This window comes from Neopsephotus bourkii, unplaced genomic scaffold (assembly GCF_033783945.1).
Source record: "Neopsephotus bourkii isolate Nb327-2 ecotype Australia unplaced genomic scaffold, CSIRO-AGI_Nbou_v1 NB_739, whole genome shotgun sequence".
Lineage (NCBI taxonomy): Eukaryota > Metazoa > Chordata > Aves > Psittaciformes > Psittacidae > Neopsephotus > Neopsephotus bourkii.
The window spans coordinates 1,872,600-1,899,379 of record NW_026901237.1 but is presented as its reverse complement, the minus strand read 5'-3'; the positions used below and the strand labels follow the sequence as shown (position 1 = coordinate 1,899,379).

The window sequence follows — 26,780 nt, the reverse complement described above, 5'->3', positions numbered from 1 at the left end:
TCCCATATAATACCTTATAACTTGTCATTAGATATTTAAAGCAGTTTTATTAAAATAAAAAGTTAGACATCCAATGTCCCCGAGAAGAGAATCCACACCAACCTATTCCCCACACAACCTATCTGTGGAAGATACATTCACTAGACATCAGAAATGGGAGGCTTTGTCCCAAAGTATCAAGCCTGGAGTTGAGTCTGGCACACTCTCACCCTGCTCTGCTCTCTGATTGAGACTTGCCACCTCCCTGCCTGCCTGCAGCAACGTTTCTGCCTGCACAGCTCTTGAGCCATGCACTTCTCAGTGTGTCGTCTGCTCTTGCAGAAACCTGGTAAGTACCAGGCCATGTCTCAGTCTGGTCAACTAGAGCATGCTGATCCCCAAGACCTGGTAACTGTAGGCAGGCAAGATGGGGAGAGTGATCTAACATAGCCACACCTAAAGAGATGCCAGAAGATGTTTCTGCTTGGACAAAGACAGGTGGGGATAATGAAGATGGAGGACGGAGTCTGGATGCAGAAGGCCAGTTGTGAGCCAGCACCACAGGGCAGGTTAGTCAGGTCAATGTGTTTGTGGTTTCTGTGTCATTTATTAGGATCTCCCCTGCAGCAAGGAAGAGGGACAGTACCATCCCTGCCCCTTCCTCTCTGCCCAAACATGTTCTCTCCAATTCATTTAACTTCATCTCTTCATGCTGCACCCCTTGTGCCATCTCTCTCCCTGCAGCAGGAAGGCAACAGCCTCCAGCTGGCCCTTTGGGAGAGAGCCAGGGAATCCAGTGGTGGTGGGCTGCACAGGAAAGACCTGAACAAACTGGGAAGTAGATTTAAGACAGGATCCGGTAGATCAGCTGATCTTGGGTGAACTGTGATCACCTCTCTCTTACCTCCCACAGTTATTTGCTTTGTAGGCTGTGGATGCTGCCCCCTCACTTCCGCAAAGACAGACTAGAAGAGATGTACAGCTGTGAAGGCCTGAAGGCAGAACAAAATAAGAGGGGCATTTACAAAGCGATGTGCAAATGTGGGTGAGGCTGGTGCTGAGAAGGAAGTGTGGGTGATGGCAGTGGTTACCTAGAGCAAGAGGGGAACTGAAAGCAATCACTGGCCAAAACTATTCTCTGCAAAGGCCCAGGAAGGCCAGTGACATTGTTTACAAGCATATAGCACTTTGATTTTGATTGGAAAAGACAGTGCAATTACAGCATCTGTTTCATGAGATCGGCCTCCATTGAATGTGTATAGCAAGCATCAGTGAAATCACAGCTTGTTGCTCTGGCGGCTGAGGTAGGACATCCACTCTTTGAGAGGAGGGTTCCCCATATCTACCAGCTTTTTTAGAAAGGCACTGGGCTGTAGTTCAGGAACATCAGGGTGGGCCTTGGAGTATTTCTGCAGCTTAGCCAGAACGCGAGGGAGCCCAACGGTGGAAGCATAGAACATAGGGCCTCCCCTGTGCTTTGGCCACCCATAGCCATTGATATAAATTACATCCAGGTGTTCTGGGTATGATGCTATTCCCTCAGCCAGAATGTTAAACCCCTCATTGATGAGGGCAAACAAACAGCGCTCCAGGATTTCTTCCTGGTCTATAAAGTGGGTCTTGATGTGATGGGTGTCTCTGTACTGGGACAGAAAGTTGTGAAGCCATGGATCTGGCTTGGCTATCCTGCCCCCAGCCTTTTCATACTGATACCAGCCTTTTCCAGTTTTCTGGCCAAACCTGCCATTCTCACACAGCAGATCAGGCAGTGGGCTGTAGCGATGGCCATGCCGCTGGCGGGCAGGAGTTCCTGGAGGCAGTGAGGCCCCAGTGAGGCCCTGGTCCTTTCGAGATCTCCAGCCCACATCCAGCCCAGCAAGATCAGACATTCGGAAAGGTCCTATCTTAAACCCAAAATCTTCAAGAACCTGATCTACTGCTTCTGGGCTGCCTCCTTCCTCTAAAAGGAAAACTGCCTGTTGTACATATGGAAACATCATTCGATTCCCAACAAATCCAAAACAATTCCCTACCACCACACCAACTTTTTTCAGTGCTTTGGCTAGCTGCATAGCAGTGGCAATGGTGGTGGAGGATGTGTGATGGCCATATACTATTTCTAATAGCCTCATCACATGAGCAGGGGAGAAGAAGTGTGTGCCAATGACCTGCTGTGGGCGGCTTGTGGCAGAAGCTATCTCATCAATGTTCAGGGCTGATGTGTTTGTACACAGAAAGGCCCCTGGCTTGCAGATTCTGGACAGCTTGTGGAATATTTCCTTCTTTAGTGCCATATTCTCAAACACAGCCTCAATGACTAGATCTACATCACGCAGCGCATCAAAGTCCACAGTGAACTGGAGACGTGCAGGGTTATGGAAATCCAGGGGTTTGGCACCCTGCTCCATTTTCATAGCCTCACGGTCCAAAAGGAGCATCACAGCTTTTCTTCCCATGTTCAGATACTTCAGGTCCTGCTCAAGTGCTACCACAGGGATGTTTGCTTTAACAAGACAGGTCACAATGCCTCGGCCCATTGTTCCCAGCCCTAAGGATAAAAATGAGACAGAATCAGAGACTACGACTAGAAAATGTTACAATTGACAGTGGTATTTCCTGTCTATCTCCAGGATAAAATGTGGAAGCCTATGTGGAAGACTATGGACACATTCCAGTGTATGCAGAACATGTAATACATGTCTTCTTCTGTCAAGGTTTTACACCTAGAGAAACCAGCATTACTTAAGAGTAAGAACCTAGGGATCAAAGACAGGAGACCTGAGTTTCAGCTTCTGCCCTTTTACCAACTTCTAGCAGGCAGTTTCACAACCCTGAGGTTACCAGTGCCTCTGAGTTCCTGGGAGATGGTCCCTTATAGGTACTCACAGAAAATTAGTGTAAGCAAATACACCCCATACAGAGCATTTGATATCAGCAAAGCTTAGACAATTGTTTCTCCCTCCTCCTTCCAAGCTTCCTCTTTGCTTCTCTCCTCTTCTCCCTCTGCACTTCACTATGTGATCTTTGAAGCAAAGAAAATTCATCTGCTATTTCTGTAAAGGCCCTGCCACAGTGATCTGCACTAAACTTTGTCTCTAGTATTGTTTATGTTTCTCCTTGCCAGGTCAAATGGGATGGAAGTAACACAGTGTTCTTAATCCAGATTTCAAAATCTTCTATCTCCTATCTCCTTTTTAATCTCTCTGGAACATCAGTAGCCTTTTGCTTACTGTTTGCACTGTATTATCAGGCATCTCTGCCCACTGGGGCCCCCACTGGGCCCACTGGCACTAGGAGGACAAGTCCTCCAACACAGGCCATTCCCAACTTTGAAGATTCTCAAAGACACAGACTACCTTGTCCAATCACACAGTTCAAGTGCTTGCCCAGAATTCCTGTAACTGAGCCTCTATTCAAGATGTACTTTTTTTCTCCAAGATCCATAAATGCACGCTACCAGCTCATACCCCAGGAATACCAGTGTGGAGCTTAGTGGCTTGATCCCTTCACTCCTTCTGGGCCCTTTCACCAGCTCTGCCCTCTGTTACATTAAATGAAGCTGCACGCTTACACTTTCCTGTGATACATGACCCACACTATTTCTCATGCTCTCCAATGATGGAGGCTTTTTGGACTAAGTTAATACAAACTAGTGAGATGAAGCCAGCACAATTTTACTAGTTTTAAAAGTGCAAAACATCTGAATGGGAGGATTATGAATATCCTAAATAAAGCAACAACCAAATTATAACAAACCAAAGAGGTTTGTTATAATTCCATAAAAATGATTATTTTTTAATCCCAGGTTTACAAATGAAGTCAGCTAAACAAATAAACAGAAACAAAGGGATTAAAAAATTTGTCTAAGCAGCTTTGTAAAGATGAGCTGAAATTATGTCATCATTTAAACAAGTTCCAACAACCAAGTTCAAACAAGGTGGGTTTTCCTGCAAGTCACACACCCTTGGTTTAGTTCTGTCCACCCTCAGCTTGTGTTCACACAAGCCATTAAAACATTCCCTGCTTAGCCACAATAAGACATCAATATCTGGCATCCTGCTTATAAACAATTACACTGCCAAGCAAATGCTGAAGTTCCTTGCTAGGAAATTAGATTTGTTACTTCATAATCAATTACTACTAAAAACTGATTTGAAAATAAAACAAGAGTAACACAAATCAGTCCTTCATATTTCAGTGTCCATGGTTTGCTGACCTGAAAAACCCAAACACAGTCAGCTCCTCTCATTGTGCTCAGTACTCAGAGCCTTAGACATGGTAGGTACAGCTCATGAGAGAGCTTTACTCCCCATCTTTGGTGAGCTACATGAGCTGCTTTCTTCTCAGACAGCGCAGGAGGGTAAGTCACCACCTCGTGTACACACACCAAGCCCAGTCACCTCTTTAAGGCTCTCTTTAAATAGCAAGATAAAGTGTTTGACAGGGCTCCCTCTTGAAGTCTTTTCCTTTCCAGAGTGGAGACCTCGGGTTTCTCCCTAGGCTTTCCCCCTAGGCTTTCCAAGCTCTTGTAAACAGATAATACACACATCCTCGGCCTTATCATTATCGGCCTCCTGTTCCTCTCTGTGTCAGTTTCATGACTGAAATCTCAGCAGTTCTCTCACAATATGAACACTCTGCTTCTTCCTAAATCCAAACCTCTTCCATAGGCAGAAGTTCTCCAGCCTAAGTTCTGCAGTGGTGTTAACTAATTCCCCTGTTTGGTTTCATCTGTATGTAGTATGAGTACTCCCACCTGGGTTTTAGTCATCCAATGGTAGACAGGCATATATGCTTGTAGTACTTCACTTTCAAGGCCACAGGAATAGGCTTATAGATAAGATATGAGCTTGCCAAGCTTGTTTCTGACCTAGAAATGCTGTCTCTCAACTTACAACATAACTCTTCAGTGGCATGTATGAAATGACGTTTAATGAAGCTGGCAGAGAGAGTAATGAAAGCTCCAAGGGTTTTGTTACATTAGAGCCTGCACAGCATGACTCCCCTGGAAATATTTTCTAAAACTGGGCTATAAAGCTAAGGAGTGATTTGGATATGCAGCAGGGAAAGAAGCATTCCAGAGGACTCCCCTTTTCAATTTTTTAAAGTCAAGTGATCTGGGGGAAGAATATATTAGAGCAGAAAAAAATGGTGGGGAATCTCTGGGACTTAATGTGTAGAAGGCTACAGAAGAAAAAGAAAGGGAAACGTCTCACGCACAGCTCAGATCACACAGGAACTACTGCAGAACTGCTACTATATGTTCCATTTTCTTCCTCAGTAGCTCTCTCTCTTCTCCCAAACCATAAAAAAACACCCCTATATTATTATCTTTCATGCAGGGAACAGTTTTCAGAGCTGTGCCCTCTTCCATGCGCAAGGCACATCTTTCAAAGAAAGACTGAAATCCACTTCAGGAAAAAACAGTGTCTAGCCATCCTGCGTTTGGTCTTTTGTTGTGAAATGTAGCTTTGACACATAAATAAAACCACAGTTGAACCCATGTAATTTCAGGCCAAATCTGGAGATGACAAATCCACTTGCTAGACAAGCTGAGTGAATAATAACTGTTAATTATTGATCTGTCACATGAGGTACTCAGAGTACAAAAAATCATGCAAAATTAATTGAAGGACTGGAAAGACAAATTTCAAACCAAAAGATCTGCAAATATGTACAAAGCAACTCACATACAGTCACACACTAGAGAAAAACATATTCCGAACTATAATGAATATTTGGACTTCACAATGCCAGGCAGTGGAAATAATACTTCATAGATTGGTAAAAATATGCAAAGACTGTTCCAGTTTTCCTGATAAAAACAACGAGCAGTTGGCAGTGGTGGACTGCTGCAGGCTGCTGCTGCAAAGTGCTTCTTTCTGTTTTAGGGTATTAATTTCAAGCAGAAATAATGTGATACTCATGGCAAGCAGGGAGCTATGGGACAGGAGAAGGAACAGAGAAGAACTCTGCTTCTGCATGAGAAAGAACCAGAGAAGGTGGAAAGAGTTGAGAGCCAAGAGTTCAGAACAAGAAGCAGCAAGTGAAGTAGGTGATATTGCAGGTGGCTGAAGACATTCAAAGACAGCTAGGCTAAGAGCAGGAGGGAAACCATATAACTGGGTGTTACCCACTTAGCAGTCTTTCAGCAAGCAAACTGCAGACAAAGGCAGCTACTGGGAATGCACAGGGATGGTTGCCAGTTCATCATCAATGCTGTGTATCAAGTATGCCCACAGAAATAATAGATCATCCTTGATGCTGAATCTACATTAAGACACGGTTGGCAAGCCATGGGCCAGCTCCCTCCAACAAGTTCTTGCTGATATTAGAAAGACGGAAGAGCCACAAAGCAAGGCTCCCTGGAATTCATGGCACTGCTTCCATACTCTAGGTCCCCTAGGCATATGGAAAATGTACCGAAGGAGGAGGAAGTCAGTGTGACTTTTGCAGTTGCTTCCCATAATGCAGTGAAAAAAGATGGAAGCAGCAACATAATGCAATATGGTCTTAAGTAGTGAAACAGCACAGCACTGTCTATTGGAAAATGGGGTCTGTGTGATTTTTGACTAGACAAAATTTATGCAACATCTTTCTCTGACTCCCCCTCTCTGCAGTGAAAATACAGAGGCCCTGGATCACATAGGTAGGCTCAGTACCTGCACAGATGAGCAGCACTGTTTTAAAAGGTGTTAGTCTCTCAAAAACCGTCCCTAAGATTTTGATTTTTGATGCTTCAAGAATGTATTTAAGATCCAGAATGTAAAATCATGAGATACTATACAGAATGGTACTGGCTGGAGAATGGCTTTTTGTTACAGCATCCCGAAAGACAAAATCCAATTGTGCTGGCATGTTCTACATCTGTCACCAACAGACTTGCAATTTCAATGACATTAAAAGGCAAAACAGGAAGAAAACTTTTCAGGGGGAGGGGAAAAAGCACAGGTGGCAGAAAAGAGTGACACAAAGCAGTGACATTTAATATGGTGTGGGATTCAGAGTTAAAAGGAGGTGAGCAATAACCTCGAAAATAGGAGATGTCACCTATCAAATAAAGTATAACATGAACATAGCATAAATAGTATAGCATAAACAAAGCCAGCTATAACTATAAGCAGTGATTCAGAAAGGGCACTAGGATTCTTGGTAAGTGTCAAGGCCCTCAGTGCAATGATAAACTTTAATGACTCTGACCAGCTACACCTGGAGCCTTCACCCAGGTGAAGCATGGCCCATGGGCATCAGAGATCTATTTAAGCTCAGACCCAGACCTTTCCTCCTTTCTTAAGTGATCCTGGAAGAGCTCTGGTGTTTCTCTGTGGGTGTGGAGGCTACGGGTACTGTTGAGCCAGACCTCAGCTTGCACACTAGCTTCTCAACTTTCCCTCGGACCTGTACCATCATGTGAGTTTTGCTTGATCATCTATGCTTCTACTAGATACTGGCCATGATCTCTGGATCTGCCCTACTTGATCTTGCTCAGCTATTGTAAATAATTGATATGGCAGTGGGTTGTGCTGCCATCCAGAGGGAGAAATGGGTTGATAGGAACTTCATGAAGTTCAGCAAGGGGAAATGCAAAGCCCTTGACTTTGGAAGGAAGTAGTTTTCCTATGCACCAGTGCATGGTATGGGCTGACTCTCTGAAAAGCAGCTCTGCACAAAAGGATCTGGGGATCCTGGGGTACACCAAGTTGACTATAAGCAGCAATACATTCCTGTGACAAAAAAGACCAATGGTCTTTTATACTAGGCTGGTTTAGGAGAAGCCTTACTGGCAGGCTGAGGGATATGATCCTTGTCCTCCTCTTAGCACTGGCAAGACTGTACTTGAGTACTGAACCCAGTTCTGGGCTCCCAGTACAAGAGTGATTTGGAGCTTTTGGAGTTAGTTCAGTAAAGGGTCACTAAGATGATTAAGGGATTGAAGAGTGTCTCATGAGGAAAGGCTGAAGAACTGTGACACCAGCCTAGGGAAAGGTTGAGGGATCTCACCAATGTATACAAATACCTGAGGGGAAGGTGTAAAGAGCCAGACTCTTTTCAGTGGCCCCTAGTGACAGGCAATGGGCATGAACTGAAACATGTGAGGTTCTATCTGAACATCTTTTTTTTAATGTGGGGCGACTGAGCACCGGCACAGTCTGCCCATAGAGGTTGCATCCTTGGAGATATTCAAAAGCTGTTTAGACATGGTCCTGGGCAACTGGCTCTAGGTGGTCCTATTTGAGATGAGAGGTTGCACAACAGGACATTCAGCTTCAAAGGTTCTATGGTTCTCTCCCCCTTGGAGGTGTTATTGCCACTGGCTCCCCATCCCTGGTGTGCAGCTCCTTCCTGTCAGTAGTTAATTAACAGGATGTGTTGTACATTGCTTATATGAAAGTTGGCTGTTACCTTTAGCATACTAAGTAGAAAAAAGGAAGAAACATCTTAGTACCTGGTCTTAGCATAATTATTCCTGGAATATTGTTCCCACTTTGGCTATGTGTGTTTTATGTAGAGCTGAAAAAATAGGGCAAGTTCAGAGTCCTGAAAATGCTCACAGTGTGACAGATCATACTCTGCAGCAAAAGTATCAAAGCACTTAGTTTATTTATTCTGCAAAAAGTATGTGTTAAATTGAGCATTGTTGGTAACCACCTACAAAAACACTGAAATTGGGGGTAGAGTTTGGTACAATTTCAGACCAGAATTCAGAAACTTGTCTGCATTTCTCCACAGAATTCCCTCTAGCTTAGTTACACCACCAACATAAGCAGATAGGACCTAAACAGCCGTTTTGGCTAAACGGTCACTCTGACTCTGCAAATGTATTTTCTGGCATGGTTTATCAGGATGTACCAGAGAATCCCCATTATGGTCACCTCAGCATTCCTACAAAACCCCACCACAAGCCCTTCCTGCCAAAGCACATGTTGTAGGACTGACATGTCTGGGATTGCATGTGTCTGAAGTGCTATGCTCTTCAAGCCATATGATAAACTAGGCAATAATTCATGACTCTTTACCTAAATGCTGTAAGAGCCTCACAAGAATGGTGGACCAATGTTTAAACACCATTTTGATTAAAAATACAATATGGCAGCTAATGAAGAGATGGGAACTTTTAAAAAGGAGAAAAAAAAAAAAGGTTTTTGTGGTTTGAAATGAACTGTCAAAGCTCAAATTAGAGTTCATATTGAAGGGCAAGAGAGACCTGGGAAGCACCCAGGAAAGAGCTGTGTTATCTGGTGAGCTTTCTCTAAACCAGAATGGATGTTTTCCAAATGCTCCATTACTTGTCTAACGATTTTTTGAGTGCTACTATCAACAGGCAGAGCTGAAAGATACTATTTTTTTAATCTCAGCAGTGCATCAAAGGTTTTATTTAAATTGCTCTTATAAAAAATTAATGAAGGCATTATCTTGCTGGGCTACAAAATGGCAGGAGTGGATCCCAGTGAGATGAAATCTTCTTAAAATACAGCTGTCAAAACGTTTTTGTGTTAATACATCCCTGAGAGAGACTCTGTGCATGCACTTGCAGTACAGACCTAGGCCAGGAGGAGGAGAATTTTGTGCAAACCTGCTTATAATGTGGAACAAAGCTGGGACTAGACATAGCAGTATTTTAAAGGGAACAGACTGCTTATGGTCCACAGAAGAAGCTGAAAGAAAGAACTGGCATCAGATAACAGTCTAGTGGGATGTTACTTTCTATCTGAATTTCTGAGCTTACCAGTGCAGTAACAAGTTCCAACTTTGTACCTGTGGAGCATCTTTGCCTGTAATGGGGACTTGGGCAAATGATCACTAGAGAATCCCACTTCAGGCTTCTGCCACAAGTAAAGCCCAATTATATTCATCCCACTTCCCTTCAACTCTTCAGTTAGCGGCTACTCAGCTTTCCCATTCCCTTACCTATCACAGCTGCTTTGTGGATGGGCTGAGGGGAAGCACTTTTCCACGAAGCTCCACTGGGTGTTGTCCACTTCTGTGTTGATCTTTCAGCAAAGAAAGCATACTGCAGTGCTTGTGCCTGGCCTGAGGTCAGCAGGATGTTAAACAGCTCTCGCTCCTTCCGGACTCCATCTGCAAAAGGCTGTTCTGTGGCAGCTCTGACTGCCTGGAAGCACAGCTCTGGAGCCAGACACCCATGGGCCCGTTTTTTCACCTTCAGAAGAGCTTCACGAAGAAATGCTTCCATGTTGGGCAGTTTTGGAACTGGCTTCAGGCTGAGCCTGCGGGGTCCCAGTGGCTGGCCTGGGGGTAGAAAAATTGAGTTACGGACCAAAACATCCAGATCTGGAAAACTACGGATGTTTAGGTGTTTCTACATAGACAGTTTGCCTCTTACTCATCAGCCCACTGCAATGGGGCCTGCACGGCACAGTGATATGGGTCTAGAACTAAAGTGTTTGTCATTCCTCTTTAGCCTTCTGTTTGCTGTGACAATTGCAATTTTTCAAGTCCTTTCTCAGACTTCAAAAAAAGCAAGATTTCAGTTTCAAACAAGTAATTCTCTCCTTTTTCTCAGCTATACAGAATGCCTCTACTCCAGATCTCTTACTGCGCAGTCCCAGCTGCTACATTCATATTGCTCTATTAGCTTCAGAACTAAAGTTTTCCTGCAGTATTGGTTAGTACTTTGTGCCAAATGGACTTTGCTAGCCAGATCCATTCCAGCCAGTGTCCTGACCCAGGCATTTATAAGAGACTGGGAAATAGACACTGACTTCAGGAGTCTTTCTGTTCACTTTGGGACTAACCAAGAGCTCACCTAGTGTGAGCTGGGGAGTAAATGAATAATAAGGGAGAGTTCATGCCTCTGTGTCAGCAAGGGGTGAATCAAGCAGCCACATAAATATGTGAGTCTCATTACAGACAGAGGTTGCTATGGTGATACCTAGAAAGGATTTTAATTGAGGGAAGTTAGTTACATTTCAGAGGCCAAAGTGTTCTCCATCTTCTTCAGAAGTGCAAACCTTGATGCCTGCTACAAGATCTCTGATCAGTCTATGCTCAGGCTGTAACTATGCTCGTAATGGCAGTTTGCCTCAGTAAAGACCATGGAGGAACAAGAGCAGAAATTCAGGATGTATCCCCTTAATATCCCAACATTTTCATAGAGACAATTTTGTCATCACAGCCACATCTGAACTGTGAACTGTGTAGCAGTGTTACTGCACTGACTGCTGCAGTGCTGCTCCCAGAAACACCCAGGACTGCCATCAAAGCAGAGTGCTGGATGGACCCCCCCAGTGAGAACCTTATGCTGAGAAGCTCTCTCCTGTACAGCCTCATTGCCCTAGCTTCTTAGAGGAGCTCTGCAACAGGAGCACACTTCCTTCAAAGGTGGCATATTGCATCCAGCTCCTTTTTCTTCCTATTGTCTGAATTAGGAAAGTTCCAGTATATCAGCAAAAGATTTGGGAGCAGGAAATCATACAGAGGATGCCGAAAAACTGGAATAATGTCAGCACTGCAATCATAGTTACTCAAAGAACATGTCCTGACCCTAGGTCTTCCTCCAAAACTGAGTTATGTTTGACAGAAACAGAAATATGAGTTTCCTAAATGAGCTGAGACACTGATTTCCTGAAATAATGGTCTTCAGAGCTCAGGCTTTTTAATCATGCCTTTTAGAGAACATAAATATGAACCCTCGCTGTGTAAGTAGCTTCCCTTTTAATCAGAGTTCATAAAAATGCTTTCACATTGACAGTGAATATAATTTGTATCCGCTACTGTTGCAGGATTTAGTCAGGATAACGTCCCTTCATTTTGGAATTCTTTGTTTCTCCCCTGAATTCATGTTTTTAACCCAGAAATGCTCTTTATCCACAGTCCTTTCTTTAGGACATAAATAGTGGGTTTCATTTCATCACAAGGAAACCTTGAGTTTATCCTAGAAAGCAGATCTCATGACTGGAAGGCCACTTAAGCCTGGACAGATCAAGGGCCTTCATAGGACATCTCTGATATGGAAAGGACCAGTAAAAAAGGAATACTACTGGGAGCCTTTAAGCTTTGTCTTCTGATAGTAAATACTGCTTGTAAGCACAAATAGTGATGGGAGACATGAGACAATTCCTCATGAAGAAAAGTAGCACTCCTCCAGGTCCTGTAATGCAACCCTTATTAGTTGCAAGCCAAATAAGGTTTTGCCAAGTATTTCTGCAGCATCTCCATGCAGTGTCTATGCTTCTGCAATCAAGACAATCAAGAGTCAAGGACATTTATGAATAGGAAAAAAATTATCTCTATCCAAATCTGGGAAGAAGAGATCAGTGTGGGACATGCGCAGCTTGATTGCTGAAATCAAAGCAGCAGGAATGTGAACAGTATCAAACATCTGTGCTGCAGGGAAAAGCATCATCCATGCACAGGAGCTAGCACAGACACCTGCTTTGTTTTACTAGGGCTTGTAGTCCAGATGTCACAAAGGGCAGATCAAGTCTGTAACATTTCTATCAGTGAAAGCAACATGTAAGCTATCAAATACTATACTATTTAAAGCAATAAACCACCCCCTCCCATTATCCCAGAGTTGTAAACCTTCGGGGTATTCTAGGACTTCCCATGCAAGAGACAGGGTTAGCCTAATGGTGGTCTTGGTGCAGTGAGCTGCTTGTTAATTTCAGAAACAAAGCTGAGACTGGACCCCTGCTCCTCAGGCTCAGAGTGGTCTCAGGCCTGAAGAGAACAGTCCAGTTTGTCAGACCTTTCACAAGCTCTGGTTGTGTCAAAGGGGCACTTTGCTACACCTTCAGGCTAAAGAAGGTGGCAGCCAGAATCATGAGCCCTGGAGAGAGATTAAAATGTCTTGTATTATGCATATCCCCTTGCAATGGTAACTGAAAGCCTTTCTCCATGAGGCTCCATTTAAATCATGCAGTTACCTAACAGCACTATCTGTTACTCCTTTGGATTCTATGAGGCTCAGAAGAAACACATGCTTCTTCCACAGTTACTCCTAGGTGGCTTACAGTAAGAAACTCAGTCATCTTTCCATGCACAGTTTAATACTCATGGGGCCTGAGCTAGTCTAAATTGAACTGATTTTCCTTGGCTCTCTGGTGCAAGCCATTGATACTTTTTTACACTGAGCAAGATGATAAAGGTCAATCAGCAGATGTGGTCAGAAAGCAAGGCATGATTATATATGAACAGAGAGCCTCAAAGAAGGGTGCTGTGTTGCAGATCATCAGCCAGTTTCTCCTCCAGCTGAGGAAGACTACAGAAAGAAAAGGTGGCCAGTGTAAGCTGGAAGCTACTGCCTACCATAAGCAATTACAGCAATTCTTCAATTTTGTGATGCCATCAGGTGGATAAATTCTGTAATGCAGCTTTGAATTAGAGCAGCAATTACCAAGCACATCCAATGAAAGAACATTCTCCTTGTCTCCAAGGATTTAGCTCCTGTCTATTCCTTCTAAAAAATGCCTTCAGAAGTGGAAAAAGTGAAGAGGCCAGTTGGCCTGAAGAAGGTCAGGAACATGTGCTTGCTTCCTATCTGCAATATATAATTACTGATTTTCAATGAAGAATTTCAATTAGAATTCATAATTGTCTTTGTGTATCCCTACAACCTCTTATTCAGGTTTGTTTACAAATTCCTTTTGAAGGTGTTCCTCATTAGGAACAACCTCTAAAAATGCAAGGATGAAGATGTTTTTCCCAGCATACCTACTGTAAAGGTAGCTCTGTCAACTGCGTATCAAACCAATAATCAAGGACCCTTGCTTTAGTAAGGCCAGTCAATTGAGCTGGCTCTCTTGCTATGAGATACTGCAGCTCCAGTGCTGAGAAAGATTTAGGAGAAAAGAATTTCTGAATTGACTCTCTGAGACTTCTCTTGCAGTACAGCCTTCCCAGGAATAGAAATTCCATTGGTTGACAAAGCCAGTTATTTAGCCAAACTGCTCTGCCAGCAGTTGTTAGCCTCCTGTTGAAAAAAGAAAGTAAGAGACACTTGGAAACAAAATGCTGCATGCCTACAAAGACAGTGGGCTTCTGTGATGGCTTTTTTTTTTTTTTTGTGCAACTCTGTGGTTACCCTAAGATTATCTGAAAAATGTTCAATCAAGCCAGAGCATAATGTGAACAAAACCCAGACCAGCTATGCAAGCCCGTAGTCTCTTCTGCTTGATGTAGAGAAAGAAAAGTGCTGGTTTGCATTTGTATGGCAGGAGATTAACTTTAGGCAAAGGCCAAAGCTAGGAATGAATCAAAAGGAACATACGGACTTTGGGTATAACATTCTTTCAAATCATCAGGTAACCTGAGGCTAAATTGTGAATCAAAACTTTTCATGGCCTTCTGCAAGGTCTAATGAGAAACTTTCCAGGCAGACTAGCTGACTTTCCAGCATTTTCACTATTAAAGCACATACTGCCAATTCCAGTAAAGCTTTTGGAAGGAGTCTGAAAGCATTTTAAAGTCCTGTTGGAGTTGGTATACAGTGTGATGTGAAACACCTTCAAGTGACATTACTCATTTTAACTAGAGTAACTCAAACCAGCAATAAACAGATATAAAAATTACCACTGATATTGAGTAAGACTGGGACAGGTCACCTGCTGAACATCCAGCTAGGATCCTTGAATGCTTATGCAAGTCTCAGAATCTTTTCTTGGTAGTGACAATTCTCAGTGAAGATGAAGCTACAGAAGAGGAATTTGCCAGTAGTGGTAGTGGGCATAAGTTCCATAAAGAAAGTTACACTGAGGAATAGTGATGATTCAACCCTGAGGCTGTCCTTTAAGGTCAAGCTGACTTTTGTAGCTGTCAGACACTGCACAATGTCACAGAAGAAATAAGCATACAAATGTCTAAATTTCACCCAATTTCACATGGCATTTGTTGAAATCCAGAGTTCTTGTTAGTTTGCAGCTCTAGCAATGTATCCATTACTCATTTTATGATATACTGCTGCTGCCATCAGTACTGGTACAGATCTTATGTAGGGCATCATTGAGAAGCCCAGAGGGTACATCAAAGGAAACACTGTTTGTTGGGTTCATTTGCCTAGAAGAGCAGCAATATTTCACTGCTCTCCCAACAGATGGAGAAACAGTTCTCATTCAAAATCAGTGAACCAAAGTAACTTTGTTTTTCCTAGAAGCCATAGTGAAGCATATGACTCATCTCTTTATAAAGAATTATATTTAAATAGTCTCAATATATATAAGGAAAGAGAAAAGAGGACTGCTTATGTCATCAAATCTGCACTAAAACTGAAGCCCCAAAATACCATGCAAGCATGTCATTGTGGCAGAGCTCCAGATGAAATCCTGATGGAAGTCAGTGGTCTGTTTCCAAAGGTACAAGGAAGGGTAGTAGTGGAAAAATATCCTGTTTCCTCTCAAAGTGATGCTCCTCATGTTGCACAAGGAATGCTCCTCTTCTTGTGTCAACTCCAGTGAATTTGATTTTGTAATTTCTAAGGGTGGGGTGATACCTTTCTCCGTAACCCTCCCATCTCCACAGGCCATTTTCTTACATAGCAGCTTAAGCATTAGGGACAGAGTCCCTTCTGGAATCATGGCTCTTTAAGTTGGGCTGAGGATGTGCTAGTCCCCTCACTCGAGGGAGAAAGTTATTTCTGATCAGCCATTATTGATGGTACAACCACAATACATGCAGTACCACCTGTGATTGAAACTATACATGGAAAGAACTCATACTGCAAATCAGTGGAGTGCAGCAACCCAGAGGGACATGTGAGTTTAGATATATAATCAAGAAGCAGGAGGACTTCATATATATCTATTTTCTGTATCCTCATTTGAATTCCTGCAGCTCTCCAGCATCTAATTTTTCCACTTCTGACAAAAGAAAACAAATTCTGCAATTAATTCTATCTTATATGGATGCCAAAACTCGGTGAATGGAGCATATAGATTGGAACAAACTGGTGAGCTTTGTTCTGAGTCTCTCTGTCCCTGAAACATTGTCAATTATTTCTTGGCATTGCTACAATTGTTTCCTCACCAATCACTTTGTTTGCCAAGCGAATTGCTGCCTCAACTGTGTTTTCTTCCACAATTTCATCAACCAAGCCCAGTTTCAGTGCTTCAGTTGCAGGAATATGTCTTCCTGTGATAAAAAGAGAAATAAGGTGACTACAGCGGGGCATGATGGGCAATTAATGTGTAGCTGGCTTCAAATATTAGACATGTTTATCAGGTACATAGAATGCATTACTAGCTACATGCCTCAGAAGCATGTGCATCCATCCCTTAGCCCATCATTAGTGGAAGCTGGCAGAATTTCAATCTAAGCAGCTACACAGATAGAAGAAATTCATGTTTCTTAGACCAAGCTGGTGGTATGACTCAGTGCTATATTCCTACATACAGAGCAAGGCTGAGGCACAGTAATTTACCTGTAGTGATTATATCCAGAGCAGCTGGTACCCCAATCAGTCTGGGAAGTCGCTGAGTGCCTTCAGCACCTGGAAGTAACCCAAGGGTGACCTCTGGTAAACCCAACTGTGCCTAAAATGTTAAATTCAGCAACAAATCTGATTAGAAAGAGTGTTCACTACAAACTGAGCAGAATAGAGGAAAGACAAGCAAATCTGATTCACACATCGTTCCTTTAGGAAACCTCAAAACTTCTACATAGAAATTTCATCCTTGCTTTTTGCCACAGAAGACATTTGTGTACCATTTCAACAACCTGTGTAAAAATGCACAGGAAAGACACCAATTTTCAGGGGATGTATGTGCGCTAGTGTGGCACTGGAGGACAGCTGTGGGGCCAGCAGCATCCCCCTGATTGACATGTGTAAACTAATACTTTCAAGTTATTACCAAATGCTGGTGAGCACTCTGATTTAACAATACCTCCCTTCTCTAATTCTTGGAAGTTTAGTAAAGGAAAATTGTTACTGAACCCTTCCCTAATCTTCCTTCAAGTGGTTCTTGGTGCACTTGACAGTTAGTAGGGTTATGCCAGAGAAGCTGGGGCAGCAGGAAGGGGGAGTCTTCTCTTAAAAATCTATCTAGATTTTGTTGCTTTGTTTAAAAAAAAAATAATAATAGTTTGCATATTTCCCATTGAGCTCCTAAGAGATGTGGAGTCATTTTAAGACCACTACTTGTGGTACCCACCTTGGATGGCATATAAGGTGATGCAGACTACCTCTTTATGCTATTACAGCAACCTACACTGTCACGGAGAAACAGTGATTTACATTGCAAGAGTGAGGGGCTGGCCCTATCAGTGAAGAGTCTCTACAGGGATACCATGAACTGCTAAAAGGCAGCTCAGCATTCTCGAATCTTGAATGAAGGGATTCAAGAAAACAAACCCCCCCAAAATGGTTCATTCCTCAAAAGACTTGTAAAACTGTCTTTCGGTCAGAGTGCTCCTTGAGGGCCTAGAGCCTGGAGGAATCAAACTGTAAATGCCGTGTGCTTGCTGTTCCAATTACCTATTGAAACTAGGCCACCAGCAGAAAGAAATGCAAAATTCACACGGCTGGGCTAAATAAATAAGTAAGAGAAAGTCACACTGTATGAGCCAGTTCTTACTGGCCATCTAAATCATAACATAGACAATAACTCCTGAGACCTAGGGCAACTTAAGACTCAGTTGCTGGAGTTTCTATGCTGCCATCTTACCGTATTAGTTACAGATCAGTTTTATATTTAGAAATGACTTGAAGTTAGTTATATAGTAAAGCATGTCAAAGGGGTGCTGTAGGTGAAGAACGTCTGACCATGCAGAACTATATCCTGTTGCTATAAAGCTCCACTTCTCCAGGCAGATGATCCCAGGAAAGGTATGCTGCCCCACCCTGTTCACAGCCATATGTACATGGCTCCCGATGCCTTCACCAGCCTCTCTATTTCACAGTGTGTGTTACCTTCACATGTGCAATCCGATAGTGACAGCCAAGTGTTATCTCCAGGCCTCCTCCCAAGGCAATGCCTTCGATGGCAGCCACCACAGGCTTCTCACTCCTTTCTATGAGAGATACAAGGGGGGCCAAGACAGTACCACGGCTCTTTGGAGAAGAAAATCCTCGAATGTCAGCTCCTAAATTAGAATAGAGACATTGCGAGGAATTAATGTGCAAGGCAGTGACTGGAACGGTCTGGCCCTCTGTGTAATCAGACATAGTTGCTCGCAGATGATCAAGTCCTTGCAAAGAAGGCTGTTGGCAGGTGTGTGATTAACAGGAATCAGCCCCTTTTGGGACCACCTTCAAGAAACCCTAGCTTCTTGAGCCAGCTTGTTATGTGCCCCATGTCAATTGTGGCACAGCAGAATAGAAAAAGCCCACTTTCCTGTGGTCATTTCCAGCCAAATCTGGACTTCTATCAGCAGTGTTATGAGGCAAAGAATCTTCAGACAAAGAATCTTCCGTGGGTTTCTCCTCTTTTTCTCAGGCTGTATTTGATGGAGAATGTTTTACCTGCACTGAATTTCCCATTTTCGCCACAAATCATAACAGCTTTCACTGAAGGATCTGCATCTGCTTTCTTCAGGCCATCCTCTAATGCCTGGAGAACTGTCAAGCTGAAAGAAATCAGAGATTCAGTGAGTAACAGTTGAGTACCTTACCCTTCCAAGAGGTCTGTCATAAACACCATTCCAGTGAAAATGAGCTGTATGTCCAAGCATATCTCCCCCATAGCCTGCCTTCTGCCACAGTCTCTCTGTGTGAATCCTTTCATTAGTTCCCCACTTACTTTATAGCCAAGTGCCAAAATCCAGCAAGTCTATGACTGCTGACCTGTCATTTACCTCCTGAAGGGTCATCTTCTGACTATGACATTGCTGTTTCAAAAGTAAGCAGCACAGGGAAATGATATTTTGAAAATATCTTTATGAATTAAACATTTAGATTTTCAGGAAAACAGTTTAGCATAATTTAAAATTAATTAATGCAAAACCACTAACAATCTAAGACTTTTTTAAAAAGGGAAAGAAGCTCCAGGGATAAAAGGCTATCTTTCAAACACCTTACACAGAGTTGGTGCTATGCCGATGATCATAATGCTTTCACCTTGTGGATCTGCTTATAGGTCCGGACTTCTAGTTGTGTGGGATCTTGACAAAGTGAATTTGGGCCTAAAACACTACATAAAATGTCTTCTTTTGTCTCACTGAATACATTTCCACAGACACAAGAAGTGAATATGGCCAGCAAAGAATTAACAAGTTCAAAATAGAACAATAAAAGTATAAATAGTATTTTTACAGATCAGCTATTCAAAAAATCTGACCTGACTTCATGCTCACCTCACTTTTGAAGCTTAGAAACTAACTGATATGTACATGTGTGGAATAGATGGACATGGAGAGTATAGCCTGTTTTAGAAGACAGTGACAATAAGGAAGATGGTAGGTAAAACCAGAAGCATTAAGACCTAACACTTTATTAGTAGCAATATTAATGCAAATTGTGTGTATATCATAAACACTTGTAAGTATGTAAGTGTATATATAGTTTGTGAGATTTTTCTGTGTGCACGTATGTATAAATACTATATACGTAGATCTGATTCAGAAAATCCAAGCCACAAGGAGTTAGAAGCTGTGGAATATCACTGATGCTTGCCAGTCCTTTATAAATACAGCTTCTGTTCTTACATCTTCTGCAAACCATAAGCCCAGCTTCACATGTAAGGTTGGTAGCTGATGCAAAGGGAGCAGAGTTCTGTTGATGCCCAGTGGAAGGAGAAGTGTTAATTAAAATGAACTGATAGGAAGGCCTGACATATATTTAGTTTGTGCATGATTTTAATATGTCTGAAGGCATTTAATCTAAAAAGGAAGCTTGTCATGAATTAGATAAAAAAACCATCACTGTACCTAAGTGTAATGCTTCTAGGAGTGTCCAGGGTGGGTTACCACATATTTGCACATACGTATGTGCAAAAGCTCACAGCATTTAAGTGGAAATCCACAGACTGAAAAGGAAAATCTAGGGAGCCTGAGAAATTTCCTGTAAGCCAGCTGAGTTGGATCCTGCCAGACAACATCTGCATATTCCCCCTTCAAAATCAAAAATGAAGGGAAGCTGTTAGCAAAGTCTATTAATCAAGGCTGTTGGCTATAGGGAGGTATTCAGCATCAGCTGCTGCCTGGTTAAGGCCGTGCTACACAGAAGGATCAGTGGGAGCTCTGAGACCTGACAGCTAGAGACTGAGAGAAGTGGTGTTATTATTAAACAGGGGAAGATTAGATTGGATATAAAGAGGAAGTTCTTTACTGTGAAGGTGGTGAAGCACTGTAATGGGTTGCCCAGGGAAGCTGTGAATGCTCCATCCCTGGCAGTGTTCTAGGCCAGGTTGGACAGAGCCTTGGGTGAGATGGTTTAGTGTGAGGTGTCCCCGTCCATGGCAGGCAGATTGGAACTAGATGATTTTAAGGTCTTTTCCAACCCTAACTATTCTATGATTCTATGTATCAACTGCTTCATCCAGACATCAAAGACAACTCTGAGGTCTAGCATTAGTAATAGTTCTGAAAGCTGAAACTTAAAATGAGACTAATTTGGCCATGACAAAGAAAAACTGTTAGGTGACCTGGTAAAGGTCCTTCCAGTGCATATAGTTCTGTGTAACAGAATATGAAAACCTTTCCAATTCTAATATATGGTTTCATATTCTGTGGGAGAAAAAAATACGTATTAAGATTTTGGATTTTATCTCCCTTTGGAATATCAAGTGCAGTGACTGCTGCTATTTGACGAGGACCCACAGGCTGCATCCAGTGCTTGCTGCTCTTAGAGGTCTATTTTTGCACCAGTGGAGGGCCAGCCCCAGAAATACCAAGTTCACCTAGAGGCTGGAAGCTTAATGGGAAAACCATTATGAAATGTCATTACACTTTACAAAACATGGTGCAAAGGGGTGGGGGTGGGGGAATCTGTACCAGGATTCCAAACAAATTAAATTACTGATTTGAAAATATTATGTAGAAAGATGGCATAATTCTGTCAGGAACAGCCAGGAAGCAATAATCAAAGCATTTGTGTCTTTTGCAGGCACATGATCAGTGGATGCAAAATGCTTATATGAAAGGTTAGTCTGCATTAAAAGGAAAGGTTCAGGATTTTATGTAGAAAATTAATTACAAGCCCTTAGCACTTAAACAGCACACTCCTACCAGAAGAAAAATTAGTCATCAAGGCTGCCACAAAGTAACAGCTCAATACCTACATGGCCCGCATTAACCCAACAAAACTATTTTTGCTAGAGAATAACTTGAGACTGTACTTGCAGAAATATTTCTTTGCCTTCTATACAACTTTTCCCTGGTGAGAATTTTTTTTGTGGGACAAAACAAGAAGATATATCAGATTTTTTTGCAGTTTCTTGTTCTCCAAAGATGGAGCAGTATGTTTCCCTCTGTGTGCATCCAACATACAGGCTGCATTGCTTTTTAACTCACATGTAACTTGTATTAAAAGATGTAATTTTTGATGAAAGCGTTGTAGTAAAATGTATGACAGTAGAACTATAAAAATACTCGGGAGTAGCACAACTCAAACAGCTAGAGTATTAAGAAACAAAGTCACCATAATCTGCATAAGTATTTCATTACTGTGCCAGTGTCTTGCATTCAACAGTAAGAATGCTAAAATTCATTCCATGAATTTCAAGCAATGCTTAATCCCATTCTATTTAGTCAGCTCCCCCATGTATAACATTCTGGATGCAAGAAAAGTGATTCTGCCAAGATGATTCAGTGTTAGTTATTAGAAACAAACCTCAGGTGCTAAAGAACATCTGCACACCAGAGTAAGAAAATGTTCCTGTAGGTGACCACACCATGCTTTTATTTTGCATAAAACTCATTGAAGTGATGATGTGCAAAATTTGTAACAAGGTTTTATTATTTACCTGAGTAATTTCAGATCTTAGATAGGACTTGTGAATGTTTGAGATGAATTACTTCCATAAAAAAAAGAAAAAAAGAGTAATTTTAAAGGAATTCCAAAATTTTACTTAGTCACCTTTAAAGAAGTGAGACAAATCCAACAGCAGAAAATGCTGTTTATGGAAAACATGCAGGTGTGGTCCTTTCTTTTTGCACTTCCCCTAACATCCACAGTCACTGCATTGGGAACTTTGCTGCATACGCCTATGCACGTTCTTTTCAGCTTCCCCCATACACCTGCTGTCCGTGAATTTGCCTAATCCCTTTCTGATTCTGCTGATCCACCTGCCTCCACAGGCTGCTGTGGCAGCAAGCTCCGTATTATCTGTTTTAAAACAATCTCCTACTAGTTTAATCAAATGCCCCTAGTCCCCTAGTACTACAGCTGCAGGGTTTGGTCGCCTTTAATTTATTTACTTTCTTCATGATTTTGTAAACCTTGACCTTATTCTCCCACAGCCTTTTCCTCTCCAAACTGATGACTCTCAGCTTTTTCAGTCCACTTTCTTCATGCAGTGAACCATCCCTTGGCTGTCCCTTTTTTGGTTTGTCCCTATATCTGTCTGCAAGTGCAAAATCCAGAACTACACACAATTAAGATGGTTTATATTTCAGAAAAGGGATGTCCTCTGCTTTGCTTCCAATTGTAGCCAATATTCTGTGGGCTTTTCAGGCTACCCCAGCACATTGAGCTGATCACAGAACTATAAAAGATAAGGCTCCCCTCCCTGAGCTGTAATTGCTAGTTTTGAGCTCAGCATCCTGTAAGCTTGTCCTGGGTTATATTTTTTTATTTGAAGAATTTTTGCTACTGTTTTTTACCATGTTTTCATCTGGTTTTCATATTTTTCTAGTCTTATTTTCCAGTTTGCATCTCTCCTGTCAAGTTTTATGGGCTTTCTTGTTCTCCTCATCTGAGTAAGCTTTCCACTTCTTAAAAAAAATATCAAACTTTTTCCTTATTTGTCTCAGCTTTCTCATCAAGCCATGGAGGGCTTCTACTGGATCACTTACTGGCTGAACAGTTTGCCTGGGCTTCTAATAAACTTTAACACCCCCTCCAAAATCCAAACCCAAACATCAATCCACTCTTCACCCTTGTTGCAGGCTTCTTGTCTGTTGGACAGATTCTTGCAGTGTTTCTGTTTGAACTAACTACTGGGTATTCACATAATTCTCTTCTTGAAATTGAGTACTCCTGTGCTGGATTTACCTGGTCTGCTCTCTCTTCCCTCAGTGTCAGATCCAGCTGTGTAGTAGTTGCTGTCACACAGCAACTAACATGGCTTGAATGGAGTCATGCACGTAAATTAAGGCCAAACCCAGAATGGCATCCTTTCTGTGGGGTTTTAGAATAGTTGCTCTAGGAAGCAGACACGTACTCCATCCCAGAATTTTCTCTCTGCATCTCATCCTGATGGGATGCTGATCCAGTCCAACACAGGTTATCACACATCACTGCAACCTATCCGAAGTTGCAGCTTCTTTTATCTCCTTTGTATGTTCTGATCATTATGCTGATCTGGGGTCAGAAGGACAATCCTGGCAGACAGGGAAAGCCTTTTCCAGTCATGACTGTTACACTGTTATACTTTATGATCTCACATACACTCCCTATCCCATGCCCCATCTTTTCAGCTCTGGAGCTTTTCCACACTTGCCAGCTCAAGTGTTGAAATCCTCTTTGACATCCTTCTTCATTTCCAGTGCAGCAGCCTGCCTCTGCTGATAAGGTGTGGCTGGTCCTTTCTCCTACAAGTCTTGTATATGCGTTCCTCAAAACTTCCCAGTTCTTTATATGTCTAAATCTCTCTATGCCACAGTCTCATAAATGCTGGTCTCTGAACACTAAACTTCTCCAAACTAGTTAAAAAAAAAACACTTCCAAACAAATCACATTTGGCACATGCCACCTCTGCTGGTGGAGAGAAAGATTAGCTTGGAGGGGAGTCAGTCTGGGAGCCGAATTTGCTGTAGATTCACAAGTCAGCATATGTTCCTCAGGAACGTATGCCCTGGAGGTATTTGCACAGTAGTGGATGGTGTCAGACATGAGAAAGCTAATTCCTACCCATCGGTGGATATAAAGTGCTAATGGTCAGTGTGATGGCCTGGGAGCTGGGAAAACAGCACCACAAAGAATGGGGAGAGACAGGTGAGGCTTGAGTACAGCAGCAAAAACTCACCAGCATTTTAGAAAGCATCTGTGCCTGCTGTGAAATTAAATTTTCAGGATTGCAGGAAATGGCTCCTGTCTGTAGCTTTCACTGCCGGCTATCACCTACCTAGTCAGACATTTCCAACAGCAATCACAAATCTGCTCCCCTACGGTCCAGTACATAAAGTATGCAGCAGCAGGAGGAACACACAAGGATCAGAGTGCTCTACCTTTCCTAGCTATACCCAGGTCTCGGCTAAAGGCTACCCGATGGCCAGTATGAGATAATTATGGATCCCTTCTAAAACAGGTATTACCCTGACATGATCAAAGACCACAGGCATGTATCATGTTATAGTTTCACAGCAGCTTACCTGTTTTAAATACACACTGTGCAGGCTCCCATCCTTCCCCACGTACTCCTATTCAGTCCCTCATGCCAGCCATGCTCCTCGTGCAATTGCACAAGGAGCCGATGCTGAGAGTTAGACTGGCTGAAAACCAACCTGCTGGTGTTCAGCCACATTTGCTTGCTGCCAGCCCCAGAAGCACCAATGCTAGCAGAGCAGATGCTGCGAGGACACATGGCACAGCATGACACAGTCCTACCTTAGGTTGTTCTATGGTGCTACAGAGCTCATATGAAGGGAATGAGCCTACTGGGTGCAGCAAGTACTTGGGTCCCTCTGAGGCCTCTGTCCTGTGGGACTGTCAGTGGATAAAAGAGTGTGGGCATCACGGTATGTTTGAGGGGGGGGGATTGAAGATACAGCACTCAATGGAAACGGCCTTTTTAATGACTCTGAAGTCTCCCAGGCTCTTCCTTCTCGCTCCTGGGGTTGGGGGACAGGACCAGGACTACACCATCTGTTACCCTTGGTTTGAAAGAACTGAACCCTGCTGTGAGGTCACTGAGAGGTGAAGAGTAATGGGTAGGAGAGGCAGGGGTCTGTTCTGAAGAGGCTGTTGCGCAGCTGCATGCAGTTGCTGTTTGAAGGCGGAAGGCAACTTTTGTGTCCTCTCCAGGATTTCTCAAAAGAGGCAGAGTTGAGGTTCCTTAAGCACGTATATGTTACTGTTAACAATTGCACTTGATGATCTTAAAGCTTTTTTCCAACCTAAGTGATTCTATGATTCTTTATCTCTGCATTTCAGTTTTTCCTGGTAAGGATGGAAAGTTTATTGTGGGCACAGCCTGGAAGTTTTCTTAGGCTGGTCTGGGTACAGGAGGTCCAAGGGATTTTTTGCACCCTGCAGTTCTGGGATTCAGTTCAGTCAATCTCATCAAGTCACTCCAAGTTCGTTTTCTCATTGTAATTATCTCAGCACATGAAAAATGATCTTATTTCCCTTGTAAATGTGTTGCAACAAGAGGGTAAGCGTTGCCAGTTACAGCAGAGCCATGTAGCTTGCTATAGAAGAGCAAGTTGCATTTCCTATTCATGCTGTTGTCTATTTTGGCTTCTCTTTAACAAACTTTCTGCTTACAAGTCGAGCATAAATGCAGAGGACTTTTTTTTGGCTAGTGGATATACATTGAATAGACACTATGGTCACTGTTGCAGAACAGCTCTTCAACTACAGGGGCTTAAAAAGGATCTATGTGCTACTCAGAACTAGATGAACTAAAATGCACATTACAAGAAATAATGTAAAGCAAGAAAATCGTGTTTGTTCTTTTCAAAGCACATGAAAAACTACAATTTCAGAGGGTCCTATGGATTGGTGTTTGTCTTATCACTGACTCATGTTTGAAATCAGTTGAGCTCTTTCTTGACCAAGGTCAGTATTTAGAAGTATTTAATCATTTTTAAACAGCAGATGAACTGCCTTCGCTTCTGATAGCCTTTAACCGTGGTTTAATTGTGGTGCCAGCTCCTCTTGCTGAGCCATGTCTGCTACCTACGAAGCCCTTTGTCCTAACCTCTGTGCTCACTTGGATAGCGCAGGGACTTGTCAAGCAGGTACATGGAGCATGTGGGGCAGGTGACTACAACAGCAGCAAACGGGTGAGGAAAGGCTGGTTTTCCCCTACAAGCTCTGAAGGAATGTCAGAGTGAAGCAGCCGAACTGCTAACACTGCTGAGTGCGATTTTTTGCTGGAAACATCATCTTGGTGCTTAAAGACGAGAAATACACTGAGCTTTTGAAGAGCTTCCAGGGAAGATGACAGAAAGTACAGACTGGTGAGCCTGACACCCTCCTTGAAAAAAAAAAGCACCAACCAAAACCGACTAGAAATCATAACAAAGAGCAGAAGTCACGGAAAAGTTCAGCATAGTTTTTACCAAGGGAGAGCTAAGCTCTCTCTGAAATAGGTACTCGAGTGGTGTTTGAAACCCCTGGGCAGAGGCTTTCAGGGTTGCCTGCCCTGCTGCCAGGAGGGCCCTCACACCGGCAAGGAGAGGCGGGCCATTAGGACAAGATGAAGTTAGAGAACACCTCCCCCCCCCAAACCTCACCACGAGAGGGCCAGCCTCAGGACCGAGCCTGCGGCCGCTCCATACCCATAGACCCTGCCCAGGCGAGGAGCAGTAGGGCCAGGCCTGACCGCCCGCCCCAGGAAATGGCAGGCGCCCGGCGTTACCTCAGCGCGTTGACAGGCGGGTTGCGGAGCCGGATGACGGCCACGGAGGCAGCACCCCTCGTGTACTGCGCCATGACAAATGCTCGTCCCTGTCCCCGCCGCCCGGCCACAACACCTTGTCCGGCCCCCGCCGAGCTCCGCCCGCAGCCGGGCCAGGGACGC

The 26,780-nt window shown here is 43.1% G+C and overlaps 1 protein-coding gene and 1 long non-coding RNA gene across 2 annotated transcripts; both read right to left on the bottom strand.

The window, feature by feature from the left end:
• EHHADH (enoyl-CoA hydratase and 3-hydroxyacyl CoA dehydrogenase) lies at nucleotides 1-26,770 on the bottom strand. The gene is made up of 7 exons (XM_061354463.1): nucleotides 26,619-26,770; nucleotides 18,398-18,501; nucleotides 17,846-18,018; nucleotides 16,358-16,469; nucleotides 15,964-16,068; nucleotides 9,889-10,230; nucleotides 1-2,527 (listed from the first exon to the last, which is right to left on the bottom strand). Exons 1-7 carry the CDS (start codon nucleotides 26,690-26,692, stop codon nucleotides 1,257-1,259), a joined length of 2,181 nt encoding a protein of 726 aa, XP_061210447.1. The 5' UTR covers nucleotides 26,693-26,770; the 3' UTR covers nucleotides 1-1,256.
• LOC133212746 (uncharacterized) lies at nucleotides 14,495-15,955 on the bottom strand. The gene is made up of 2 exons (XR_009725589.1): nucleotides 15,179-15,955; nucleotides 14,495-15,019 (listed from the first exon to the last, which is right to left on the bottom strand). It is a non-coding gene; the product is annotated as an uncharacterized LOC133212746 (long non-coding RNA).
• Nucleotides 26,771-26,780: the final 10 nt, after the last annotated feature.